General features: G+C 47.5%; 1 protein-coding gene across 1 annotated transcript; it reads right to left on the bottom strand.

The window, feature by feature from the left end:
• Window positions 1-6,351: 6,351 nt before the first annotated feature.
• Window positions 6,352-10,209, bottom strand: ALDH11A3 (aldehyde dehydrogenase 11A3). Its single transcript, XM_048693672.2, has 9 exons — window positions 9,914-10,209; window positions 9,164-9,357; window positions 8,913-9,041; window positions 8,480-8,599; window positions 8,249-8,385; window positions 8,013-8,168; window positions 6,992-7,370; window positions 6,751-6,867; window positions 6,352-6,643 (listed from the first exon to the last, which is right to left on the bottom strand). Exons 1-9 carry the CDS (start codon window positions 10,056-10,058, stop codon window positions 6,530-6,532), a joined length of 1,491 nt encoding a protein of 496 aa, XP_048549629.1. The 5' UTR covers window positions 10,059-10,209; the 3' UTR covers window positions 6,352-6,529.
• Between the last annotated feature and the right edge of the window lie 3,088 nt (window positions 10,210-13,297).

Genomic DNA, 13,297 nt, shown 5'->3' with positions numbered 1-13,297 from the left:
GATAAATAAAAGCCTATGCGACGACACACCATATCGCGTAAACAGAGCTAGCGCAATCTGTACCATTCCAAAAGGCATGCCACCCGACAAAGTACCGCCTCTGTCATCAACCTCCGGTCGGAGCAGGCCAGAGAGCAAGAGCTTGTGCAGGCGGCCCGGCCCTTTGAGGTCGATGGCGTCCTCAGAAACGAGACATATGCCATCATGCTGCGTGTAATCACCAAGATGGAGCGAACACTTGGCGCGGAAGCGCGGAGAGGCGGGGGCACGCATGACAGCAAGAGCGGTGGCGCACCGCAGAGCAAGAGTGCGGTGCGCCGCAATGCAAGAGTGGATCCAACGCAATGGTTTTTACTTGGTCTTATTTAGGATTATTCATTTTCATTATTTATTATCATTTCTCTTTTTACATTCTTAAACTTTTTTTAATTTTACGAATATTTTGTAAATTGAATATGTTTTTCAAATTATCGAACATTTCCAAATTTTCATTTTTCTATCAAATCCAAGAACATTTTTTGAAAATTTGAACTTACAAAAAAATCTTGATCATTTTTCTAACATGAGAACATTTTATTAAATTCGTGAATCTTCTTTTAGAATTTATGAATATTTTCAATCATGATTTTCTAAAACAATTGGTGAAACTTTTTTAAAATATGCAAATAATTTTGAAATTCATGAATTTGTTTCAAATTCCTGAACTTCTTTGGAATTTTGAGATTTTTCCTAAAATTAGTAATTTTTCTGAACTTCTTTCATACAGTTCTTGAAGCCATGGATTTTTTTGAAAACTATAAAAACTGGTTCCGGTTTATTTGTTGGACGCTAATGGTCAGCACCGAAAGCGCCGAATAGGGGGCGCACCTATGTCTCGCTTTACGTGAGCGTAGGGTAGCCTCGCCTGAGGGAGCACGAGACGGGCCGGGCCAGCTCGCGGGAGGCCACACCCTCGTCTTTTTCTGTTTATTTTTCATGTTTTTATTATTTATTATTTCCTTTTGTTTATACTTTAAAATAAATATTTATATTACAGATAACACTCTACATAAAACATTTGAACAAAGTTAATCTGCATTTTCAAAATGTGTATAGAGAAATGTTTCTCTTGTATATGAAAAATATATACCAAAAATATAATGTGTCTGAAAAAAGTTGATCATGTATTTTAAAAATGTTACTAAGCCTTTGAAAAATATTTAATCATTAATTTATAAAATGTTAAACGAGTATAAAAATGTTTTCCTGATGAATACAAAAAAAATGTAGAACATGTATTAAAAAAAATTGAAGCTGAAAACATAAATTTGAAAAAATCTTGATAGTGTATCAGAAAAATGTTAATTATATATTTAAAGAATATGTTAGCCGTGTATTAAAGAATGTTTCTGGTATATACCAGAAATGTACAGTGTTTATGGAAAAAGTAGTCATGAAACACAAATATTTAAACATATTAACACCTATTTAAAAAATGTAAACATAAAAATATTGATTATGTATAAAAAAACTTTAGTCATATATTTAGTTTTTTAAAACATGTGTTAAAAATGTTGTTGATATATACAAAAAATGTACAATGTGTATGAAAAAGCTAGTCATCTAACATAATTTTTTTAATGTTAATCAACTATTTGAAAAATGTTAAACATGCATATATAAAAGTTCCTGGTGTATACAAGTATACATAACATGTACAAACGTGTATGAAAAATGTGTGCATGTGTTGAAGAAAAAAAATGGAGAAAAACATTGAAACTGAGGAAATGGAAGAAATAAACAAAACAAACACCTCAGAAAGGAAGAAAAAAAACCCCGAGGAAACCATGAAAACTCGTAAGGAAACAAAGAGAAACCAAGAAAAACAAAAAAGTTCGAAGACAAACAAAGAAAATTCACAAAAACTAAGAATGATAAAAAAACCAAAGAAAAAATATAGAAAATAAAAAGAAAGGGGAAACCAAAGAAAGAAACAAAAGAAAACTAAAGAGAAAGAGCAACCGAGAAAACTGTAGAAAAAACACAGCAGAAAGAAAAACTGAGGAAGAAAGAAAAGAAAACCGAAAAAGAAACAAGAAAACCGGGGAAGAAAAGAAAAAAACCAGAAGAAGATACAAAACAAAAGGAAACAAAGAAAACCGACCCAACAGTGAAAACTGGAGAAGAAATCCACACAGAACAAAAACAGAAGAAAATCACGAACAAAACCCAGCAAACAAAAACCTAGCGAATGAATAGAAAATACACATAAATGGCCCGGCCCAGTAGTTACAGCGTGGGGACAAAGCTTCAGGCGAGATAGAAGCACTCGCAGTAAGAGAGATATAAGGCTAACTACAATGCGACGACCCAAACAAACGGCAGTTTTGTTCATTTTTTATCCGTTTGCGTCAGTTAGACGGACACAAGCATCTGTTTGCGACTGCTGGCATGTAGATGCGCCCAACGCAGATGGACGCATTTCACAAACTTAAAATAAAAATATATTATGTTACCTCCAAAAGTCATGGCAGTCGCCCCATACATTAAACTTAAACTTAAACGCTAGATCTAGTAGTGGCCGTCGCCGTGGTCCGCGATGAGGTCGACGAAGGGCAGTGGCTGTCATACATGGCCGGACGGTGCATGTGGCTGCTGCTACACCACGGCCGATGCAATGGTGACGACGACCACGTATCTGCACCCACCTGCACAGTCGGGACGAACATTAATTCCGGCATGCATGGCACCGTCGATGTCCACGTCCAGGACTGCCCCATCAATGCTGGGTCCCAGGGCACGCCTCGCGGCTCCAACGACCACATCCTCTGGATGTGGGACGACTACATCGCCTGCAACCGACAAGGCGAGCTGCATCGCCAGGACGTTCTGGTGGCTGACCTCGTAGTCGAGCTTGGACTCCTCGAGCACCTTCTTAAGGAACTCGTCCTCCTCTTCGTTGCGATGGCGATTGTGGCGGGGACGGCCATGGCGTACGCGTGTGCACCCATGTACGGCCGCACGTACGAGGTGGGGTGGGGAGCATGCACATTGGGTGGGTGGGAGCACGAGCACGAGCCCATAGTGTGATGGGAGCTCGACCAGCCAAGAAGGTCTATCGCCGCATGTCGTGCTCGTCCTCGAACCACGTGTTCCATAGTGATGACTCGAGGGTGTACCTCAATTCGCGGAGGAGGTCTGGAGGCAGCTGGGATGGCCGACGGTTGATCTCCAAAAGATGAGCGCGGCCGCTGGCCGGGATGGGAGGCATGGGCATCCGATCTAGGCTGAGGTTCCACCCGTTTAACAGTTGTGTGTCGCCCCACAACAATGGGGTGGTCTAGAGGCTTGTGTCTGCGTCAGTATTTTCTCCGAAGAGGAAGGGATGATGCAGCACAGCTACGGTAGGTATTTCCCTCAGTGATGAGACCAAAATTATCGAACCAGTAGGAGAACCACGCAATACTATGTAAACGGTACCTGCACACAAAGAACAAATACTTGCAACCCGACGCATAAGAGGGGTTGTCAATCCCTCCGGGGCAAAAGATAGATAAATTTGTAGTAAGGTATTTTGGGGCTTTTGGAATAATAGATATGAAAATAAAGGAGGCAAATAATATATGAGAAAGCAAATATGATAAAGAATAGACCCGGAGGCCGTAGATTTCACTAGTGACTTTTCTCGAGAAAAATAGAATACACAGGGTAAACAAATTTCTGTTGGGCAATTGATAGAACTTCAAATAATTACGACGATATCCAGGCAATGATCATTATATAGGCATCACGTCCAAGATTAGTAGACCGACTCCTGCCTGCATCTACTACTATTACTCCACACAACGACCGCTATCCAGCATGCATCTAGTGTATTAAGTTCATGGAGAAATAGAGTAATGCAATAAGAACGATGACATGATGTATACAAGATCTATTCATGTAGGAATAGACCCCATCTTGTTATTCTTAATAGTAATGATACATACGTGCCATGTCTTCTTCTGTCACTGAGATTGAGCACCGTAAGATAGAACCCATCACAAAGCACCTCTTTTCATGGCAAAAAATTTGATCTAGTTGGCCTAACTAAACCAAAAATTCAAAAAAGAAATACGAGGCTATAAGCAATCATGCATATAAGAGATCAAAACTCAAATAACTTTCATGGATAAAATAGATCTGATTATAAACTTAAAGTTCATCGGATCGCAACAAACACGCCGCAAAAAGAGTTACATCAAATAGATCTCCAAGAGACCATTGTATTGAGAATCAAAAGAGAGAGATGAAGTCATCTAGCTACTGCCTATGGACCCGTAGGTCTACAATGAACTACTCATGCTGTCATGCATCATTGGAGAGGCACCAATGAGGATGATGAACCCCTCCGTGATGGTGTCTAGATTGGATCTGGTGGTTCTGGAACTTGCGACGCCTGGAATTGTGTTTCGTTGACTCCCCTAGGGTTTTTGGATTTTCGGGGTATTTATAGAGCAAAGAGGCAGTGCGGGAGGCCATCGAGGTGGGCACAGCCCACAAGGGTGCGGCCGGGCCCAGGTGGGTTGTGCCCCCCTCGGTGCACCCCTCTGGTACTCTCCGGCCCAACTTGTTCCTTCCGGTCCAGAAAAAATTTCCAACAAGTTTCGCTGCGTTTGGACTCCGTTTGGTATTGATTTTCTGCGAAGTAAAAAATAAGCAAAAACAGCAACTGGCACTGGGCATTATGTCAATAGGTTAGTCTCAAAAAATGATATAAAGTTTTTATAAAATGATTGTGAAACATTCAAGAATGATAATATAACAGAATGGAACAAGCAAAAATTATAGATATATTAGAGACGTATCATGGTCGTGTCGCAGTAGCACTGGCACACCTCCACATTCACGTACGGCCGCTACCGCGGCGCAACAGGCGACGAGATCCTCCTCAGCCCTGACGAGCAAGACGACGACCTGGCCTCATGGTCGTGCTTCCCGGACCTCCTCAGTATCCACTTCCACATCATTGTGGCCGGCGGTGAGCAGTGCAGCCTAGGGTTTGTCCGACGCGTGAGGGCAGGGAAGTCTGTGGAAGTGGACTGGTCGGTCCACACCCACGGGCTAGGCATTAAAAAGGACCCCGGTAGGGTGGCTGGGTGACTGACATGCGGGCCCTTTCCACGCGCTTGGATTAAATGGGCTTGGTGGGAGGTGGTCGGCTGGCTGACACGCGGGCGGAGAGCGAACACCGAGATGACACGCGCACGTCCGTCTAGTGTCTGTCTGGACGCAAATTCAACCCAAATTTACGTCGAAAATGCGTTGAGACGGACACACAGCAGACGGATTTTGCATACAAGGCTACGCGTTGAGCCATGGCATTTATATGCATGGACCCAAACAGGCATGAACAAACCAAATGGGTCCCTATGTTGAAGTTGGCCTAACTCCCACCGAATCATATCTCCCGAGCAGAGGCTTTGTAACGGGAGTCGGCAATAACCCCTATAGGCTGCTATAGTTACTTTTAAAGGAAAGGCGTACGCCTGACTTTACATATAAAACTACCAGGCAGGGTTCACCAGAGACCATACAGTCCAAAAGGCTGCTATAGTTACTTACTTGTGTTCTAACACATACGGCCCAACAGATATATTTGTTTAAGCCAATGTTTTTAAAAGAGGTTAATTGAATAAATGCAAAGAGAGCCTTGGCTCAGTGGTTGGGCATGCGGTTGTGCAGCCTAAGGATCCGAGTTCAATTTCTAGAATTGACAGGTGATGCACAGGAGTTTTCCTCCATTTATTGAGAATCAAGTTTGATGTGTGATGGAACCACTCAACCACTCATCAAAACATATTTTGATACTCATTTAAAAAATTCTGAGGACCATGTTTATCTTGGTACTCATACTAAAATGGCTGTATGCATCCCTAGTTGGTGCAGAGGTCGGGGAAGTGAAATTCTCCTCTATTTTTAATTGGCTGTGTGCATCATAGTTATGCAGAGGCCGGATGTAATGCTTAAACCTTTTAAGTAATAAAGTGTTCCCTTTCAAAAATCGAATAAATGCAACTTGAATCGTGGCGATTCCGAGAAACGCCACTGCAATTTTCAAAGTTTGAAAAATGCCACTGCAATTTTTGCAAACTTTGAAAAACGCCACTGGAAATGGCATTTTTCAAAGTTTGGAAATTGCGGTAGCATTTCTCGGAATCGTCAGAATTTGAGTGACATTTATCCAATTAACCCTTTTAAAAGTGTGTTTCCCGGGCAAAGATGCCAATTTCATCAGCACGTAAGTATAGTTTTGATTGGCCTCTTTGCATAGTTTTACGGCATTTCATCATCAAGGAGAAGCGTGCAGAACAGTAGAGCCAACAAGATTCGTGCTTGCTCTCATTCTGTTTTATTTTTTAAATTTTTACTGTAAGACAGCCAAGGTACATGCAGAAGCATACAGATACCGAGATACAGATCTCCAGATCTCACGTGGTTACAAAACATTTGAATTCTCTACACCGTACTCGTGTACTTATACAACGTCCGATTCCTGTACATGAACGTCTCAGCCCATGGTGTAGGACGGAGATGGGAGGTTTATGACAGTGCTCTTCACCTTGGTCATCATGTTTATGCTGTTGGTTATCCCCTGGGATCCTATTCCACTGTCCTTCAGACCCTGCAATCCACAGAGACATCACATCATATAGCAACTGGAAGGAGAAAACGAAGTTCTCGGATCAATTCCACAGCGACGTCGAGTCGCGGACACGGTAGCGACGGTACCTGGAAGGGGAAATGGTCCGGACCTCGAGCCGGGGCGGAGTTGATCTGCACAGTTCCACTCTCCATTGCATCACTGATCATGATTGCCTTGTTGATGTCTCTTGTGAACACACATCCCTGAAATACACAAACAATAAGCATCCAAGATTCATAATACGTAGCTTCAAAAAAATTTTAGGGGTATATATACATGATGAAAGATTCATAATAATTTGCTTTCTTAGTGTATAGATAAGTAAACCTGGAGGCCAAAGTTGCTGGCGTTACAATGGTGAATGCCTTCCTCGACCGAGTTGATCCTGATCACGGGCAAGACAGGGCCGAAAGGCTCCTCCCAAGCGATCCTCATATCAGGCCGGACATGATCCAACAGCAACGGCCAGATGAGGTTGCCTTCTCTCCTGTACTCTTGGCAAAAAGTTGCACCTTTCTCCTTGGCATCCATTACCAAGCCTTCAATGAAATTTGCCGAGGATTCTGTTACAACTGGGGTGATATCACAGTCATCCTCTGGTGGGCCAACTTTCAGCTTTGCCACCTTGGCATTGACCTTTTCCACCACGGTGTCGGCCACCGCTTCCATGATCAGAACCACTTTGACTGCAGTGCACCTCTGGCCACTGTGTTGATCACAAGTTCATGTCATATGTGAGTGTAACTTCAAGGATCACCATGGGTGCAAATAAGTAAGATAAGAAAGACAGAAAGGAAGCACAAGCATAAACTGGAAGAAAAAGGCACAATGTTGAACAATACTCTATGACACCACAATACTCTATGGCATATTGTGAACAATACTCTATCTATTCACAATATGTAGTATGACTTATGACACGAGGATGGGAGCATGTGACTGTGAGCTAAGGAAAAGCATATGACACCACTATCTGTTATACATGGCACAACTTGGATGACATGTGTTCTGTTAGCTAAGATGTTATATACAGACATTTTTATTCATTTCCAGTTGTTGCTTGTGGCTCTCTTAAGGAATGGCAGGCCATAAATGCAACAATTCCAGATGCCCAATGGATCAAATCGGAGAAGTGCTATGCACACGATAAACTTTGGACGATGCAGAGACGATGGTTAAATCTGGCCGGAAGTACGTATGTTTGAACAAGTCGCCGGCCGCTGGATTGTTTTGTCGTCCATAAATCGTGCACTTGTATCGTGCATGGAGTAGTTTCGATCAAATCGTATGGAAGACGTGTGGTTTGGCCCTATGAAACACCACCCAATCAATTTTCTTATTTCGGTACCTGTATGAGAAGCCTCCTTTTACTATGTTTGCCGCGACTAGATCGAGGTCTGCATCGTCCAGCACAATGCAAGCATCTTTTCCTCCGAGCTCCATCTGAAGCGGGACCATCCCGGCCTTCTTTGAAATGGCTATGCCGGTATCACCTCCCGTGAAACTAGGAAACAAACAAAAAGATGAATTTTTCGCCTCCGTAGAAAACACGAATGCTAGAAGCAGAAGCAGCTCATTATTTACCTTATGCAGTTGACTCCAGGATGCATTGTGAGAAAATCACCTATTTCAGAACCTTTCCCAGTAACACAGCTTATCAGGCCCTTTGGGAAACCGGCCAGGTGAAAGCAGTGTACCATATGGAGCGCTGCCACCGCGCCCTGATTTTGCACAGTAGCATTTCAGAATTCAGCTGAAAAAATTCAGTAAAATGAAAATGCAGTAACAAAATAAGTATCTATGAAAATCATGTACCTGAGTCGGAGGCTTGAGCACAAGAGAATTGCCAGCAATCAGCGCCGGGCCAATCTTAGAAACCGCCAGGTTGACAGGATAGTTAAATGGCGGGATTGCCAAAACTACTCCAAGAGGTACCTTTATGAATGAGATGGCATGAGATGCAGAGCAACATAACATCGACGCATCATTAGTGTAGGGAATTTGATACAATTCAGGGAACAAGGAAGCATATGTATAATCTTAAGCCTTATATATTCAGACAACTTATAGGAAAGAAAGATGGCTAAACCTGCTCATACTTCTATATTCAGACAATTTTTAATAAACGAGAACAGATCAACAGTTTGTGGGACTAGAGCACACACACGTCTCGCATGATTTATCAGACGCCAGGGCTAATAAAACTACCCACGACGAGCCGTGTGAAATAACTGAAATGCAGGTGTACCTTGGAGCTCAAACAGTACTTGTTGCGCTCATTACCGGGGAAGCTATCGGATACCAGCAGCTTGCCCTCCCCCAGTATCCGGACACCCTCCTCGGCCGTGTACGACACCAAATCGCCGGATCGCACCACCTGTACCAAACCAAACCACGCATCTCTGAATTGTCTCTTAGCATCAGAAGAAGAAGAACCACAATTTTCAACCACAGCAACAAAATAAAAGGGGCCACATGGGCAGTGCAAACGCTGGTGACCTCAGAAACGGCATCCTTGGCCGGCTTGGCGATCTCCTTGACCAGACACTCGGCGATCGGGGCCTTGTGCTCCTTGAGGATGGCCGCCGCCTTGTGGAGCAGCTCCGCTCGCTTCCACAGCGGAGTCCGCGCCCACGCCTTCTGCGCCACCTTGGCGGCGTCCATCACCTTGTTCACCTCCTCCTGTGTGCATGCTGGACAAGGGCGGCCAAACCAAATTCATCAGGAATAAAGTTCTCGGAATCTGGATCTTGTCATACGATCCTACGCAGAAATGCTACTTGGATTCTTTCTCATATGATATATGCGGTTCTGCCATGGGACCTCCGTTTCAAACGATTTCTGACCACGTTGCTCAGCGAATTACAAGTCAGGTTCCAAAGTTCGTTTCTACCATGGAGAATTCTCATCAAGTTCATTCAATTGGGGCCGGTAAAGAATCGAAAGGGACATCGGTCAATTCGTAAAACTAATGGTGAGTGCGTGCGGCCAGGGTACAGTATTAGTTGCACCGATGAAACCTATGTTTGCTTCGTAAGTATCGAAAGAATTCAACGACACTAATAAGTCACCGTCAAGCATTCAATCACTTCAGGCAGCAAAGCAGAGCAGAGCAATCTCAGTCCCTCTCCCCCAGACCAGGGGGCACACTAGCTGTTCACACAGCCAGTCACACTAGCTCCCGGAGCTAGCGCATGCTGGGTTATCGTCATCTGAAAGAACAAACGAGAGGAGGATCAAGCGTGGCACCTTGCACCCTGTACTGCGTCTGGCGGGTGGTGGGGTTGACGATGGCGACCGTCTTGCCGGAGGCGGACGCGCGCCACTCCCCGTCGGCGTAGTACTTGTAGACCTCGCCGTCCAGCACGTCCGCGAACACCCCCGTCCCCGCCATCGGGGAGGAAGAAGAAGAAGAAGCAAGGGGACGTACGTGCGTGCGGTGTGTGGTGAGCGCTGAGCGGAACGGGAGGGACACACTGCAGGTTAGCCACTAAGCACACAGCTAGTGGCGGTGAGGGGCTCGGGGGGGGGGGGGGGGGGGGGGGGGGGGGTGGTACGACGGTGGTTGGTGCTGATGGGCGCGCGAGTGGTGCAGCTGTGGCGGGGCGGGATTAAGTAGGGATCGGAGGTGGTGGAGGAGGAGGAGGCGCCGAGGATGATGGCCACGCGTGGGCGGGTGGTCGGCTGCGACGGGTGTGATGGAGAAGCGAGGAAACGGACGGAAGAAACTACTGCAAGAATAGTACCATACCACGCGACGCGGGAGGAAACCTCGTGCGCCTATACGGGTGGCAGTTGCCGCACACCAGGCCGTGTGTGCGGCTTTGGACTTGGCATCCCTCTGGCCGTCAATGGTAACTCAGAAAATCGTCGAGCTCCCGCCGCACGTATCAACCACTCCAACCCGCTGCCCCAGTCCGGGCAGTTTGAACGCCCGGGACCGTGGCGTGCCATGGACCACCGTGAGTGCGCGCCGCGGCCCAGCTCCGTTCTCCGAGAAGGGACGGTGGCTGGCGCCGGCGGCGTCCACGTACGCTCGGCGTGCTCGACGCCTCGACCGGGTCCCGGTGGAGTCGCGTCGTGATGTTGGGCGGCGAACCACCCGAACCACCAGGCCATGATTGGTAAGGTAAAACAGCGTGAGGTCCAGGCCTCGTCCTCATCGATTGCGCCTCGAAACCGAATGGAATGCCGTCTGCGGGAAACGGGTGATGCGCAGTTCATGGAGAGCATGCCGGCCGGCCGGTACGAATCTGATCGTCGTCATTTTGTTATCAGTGATGTACTCCTACGTGAGACTGAGGAAATAAAACGGCTCGGGTAGCCTTTTCCTTGTCTTTTTTCTTCTGCAATTGAACACAGTACAATTGCAGACGTCCATATATATGTATATACGCATCACATTTTTCAGAATACAAGCATCAATATCAAGTCTAATAATTAAACTTTGATGGGCCTTAATGGTCTCCTTCAGAAAGACAAATTCGCCAAGGGGTCAAAATAAGACAGACAGTTCGGACAAGGTAAAGAAAGACTAAGAGCATGAGCAGCTGCTAATAAGTTAAGCTGTTAATAAAATGACCAAAAGGATGGATGAACCAAGACCATCAGCATCTCATTCTACTGAAACAACACTTTGAGTTATGCATCTGTCGTTGCAAGGAGCACCATCAATCGACGAAGGCCACATTTTTTTCGCGAGCACGCAAAAGCTTTGCGTATCATTACAATTATAGAAGGAAAGAATAGTAGCAGTTACAGACCTCGCAAGCACGTACACCTGGGACGTGAGCGAGAGCTACAAGGGCGCATACACAGAGAGAGGGCGGGGGGGGGGGGGGGGGGGGGCGGGGAGGGGGGGTAATGCGCGGCCCCCTAGACAGGCACTACGCGGGCAGGAGCAAGTTGCTGAGCCCCTTGGCTCCGGCGGCGGCCCAACAACGGGCATCCTCCTTCATGTCGTTGACGATAAGCGGGATGGAGGGAATAGCTCCATTGAAGACGCACGCGTTTTGCGCCTTCCAGATGTGTCATGCGGTGAGGATGACGAGTGAGGCTAGGCCGCGACGTAGGGCGGTGGGAGCGTCCTGCACGGACTGGGAGAACCAGTCGCGGAAGCACAGCCCAGGGCTAGGGAGCGGCATATCGGTGATTCGTAGCCAAGAAAGGACCTCGTGCCAAGTTTGCCTGGAGAAGACGCAGCCCACGAGTAAGTGTGCCATAGTCTCTGGCTCCTGGTCGCAGAGGAGGCATAGTGGGGCATGTGCGAGGCTGCGGCGAGCGAGGCGGTCGGCGGTCTAGCATCGCCCCTGAAAAGCGAGCCAGAGGAAGACCTTGATGCGGAGGGGTGCCCAAGACTTCCAGGTGAGACCCCATGAGGGCTCAATCGTAGAGCTGGCGAAAAGGGCTTTGTAGCAGGATTTGGCGGAGTACACGCCGTTCGGTGTCAATCGCCAGGTTAGGACGTCCGGCGTGTCAAAGAGTGTGACCTGCTGAAGCCGCGTCCAGAGAAGGACGTATTGCACCAGTGCCACGGGGATAGATGTCCATGCACATCCTGGACCCAGGCGCGGGATGCCAAGGCCACAGCCACAGTGCGAACTTTACGGTGGTGGTGGGGGACGAGGGCGTGGAGGAGCGGGGCCAGCTCGGCGATGGAGAGCCCGTCGATCCAATGGTCATCCCAGAAAAGGCCGTCGCCGATCGTCCATGAGGTGGAGGCACGAAAGATGGCCTGGACGGCAGGGTTGCAAGGGATGTGCAAATGCTGCCAGGGGCGGGAGAGGTCTGTTTTGCGTAGCCAAAGCCATCGGGCTTGCAGGGCGTGGGCGGAACGCTGCAGGTCCGGGATGTTGGGGATCGTAGCAGAAATTTAAAATTTTCCACGCATCACCAAGATCAATCTATGGAGTCATCTAGCAACGAGAGGGAGAGGAGTGCATCTACATACCCTTGTAGATCGTGAGCGGAAGCGTTCAAGAGAACGGGGTTGATGGAGTCATACTCGACATGATCCAAATCACCGATGATCCTAGCGCCGAACGGACGGCACCTCCGCGTTCAACACACGTACGGAGCGGAGACGTCTCCCGCGCCTTGATCCAGCAAGGAGGAGGGAGAGGTTGAGGAAGAGAGCTTCAACAGCAGCACGGCGGCGTGGTGGTGGTGGAGCAGCAGTACTCCGGCAGGGTTTCGCCAAGCTTTAACGGAGGAGGAGAGGTGTTGGGGAGGGGAGGGGCTACGCCTTTGATGTCGTGTGCAGTCCTCCCCTTGCCCCTCTATTTATAGGGGAAGGAGGAAGGGGGACGGGCCCCTCTAGATGAGATCTAGAGAGGGGCGGCGGCCAAGGGGGGGTGGCTTGCTCCCCAAGCAAGGGGGACGCCCCCTCTAGGGTCCCCCCAACCCTAGGCGCATGGGTCCAAGGGGGGGATGCGCCCAGCCCACTTGGGGCTGGTTCCCTTTCCTCTACGGCCCATGAGGCCCTCCGAGAGAGGTGGCCCCTCCCGGTGGACCCCCGGAACCCCTCCGGTGGCCCCGGTACAATACCGATATGCCCCCGAACCTTTCCGGTGACCGTATGACAACTTTCTATATATAAATCTTCACCTCGGACCATTTCGGAACTCCTCGTGA

This window comes from Triticum urartu, chromosome 2A (genome assembly GCF_056163025.1).
Source record: "Triticum urartu cultivar PI428250 chromosome 2A, HENAU_Tu73, whole genome shotgun sequence".
Lineage (NCBI taxonomy): Eukaryota > Viridiplantae > Streptophyta > Magnoliopsida > Poales > Poaceae > Triticum > Triticum urartu.
This window is presented reverse-complemented; position numbering and strand designations above follow the sequence as displayed.

Excerpts from the sequence above, each read along its gene's own strand:
- ALDH11A3 (XM_048693672.2), bottom strand. The coding sequence starts at position 10,058 with ATGGCGGGGACGGGGGTGTTCGCGGACGTGCTGGACGGCGAGGTCTAC. Across the intron at positions 9,358-9,913 it reads GACGCAGTACAGGGTGCAAG|CATGCACACAGGAGGAGGTG; the intron begins GTGCCACGCTTG and ends GCCCTTGTCCAG. Across the intron at positions 6,644-6,750 it reads CGGACCATTTCCCCTTCCAG|GGTCTGAAGGACAGTGGAAT; the intron begins GTACCGTCGCTA and ends TGTGGATTGCAG.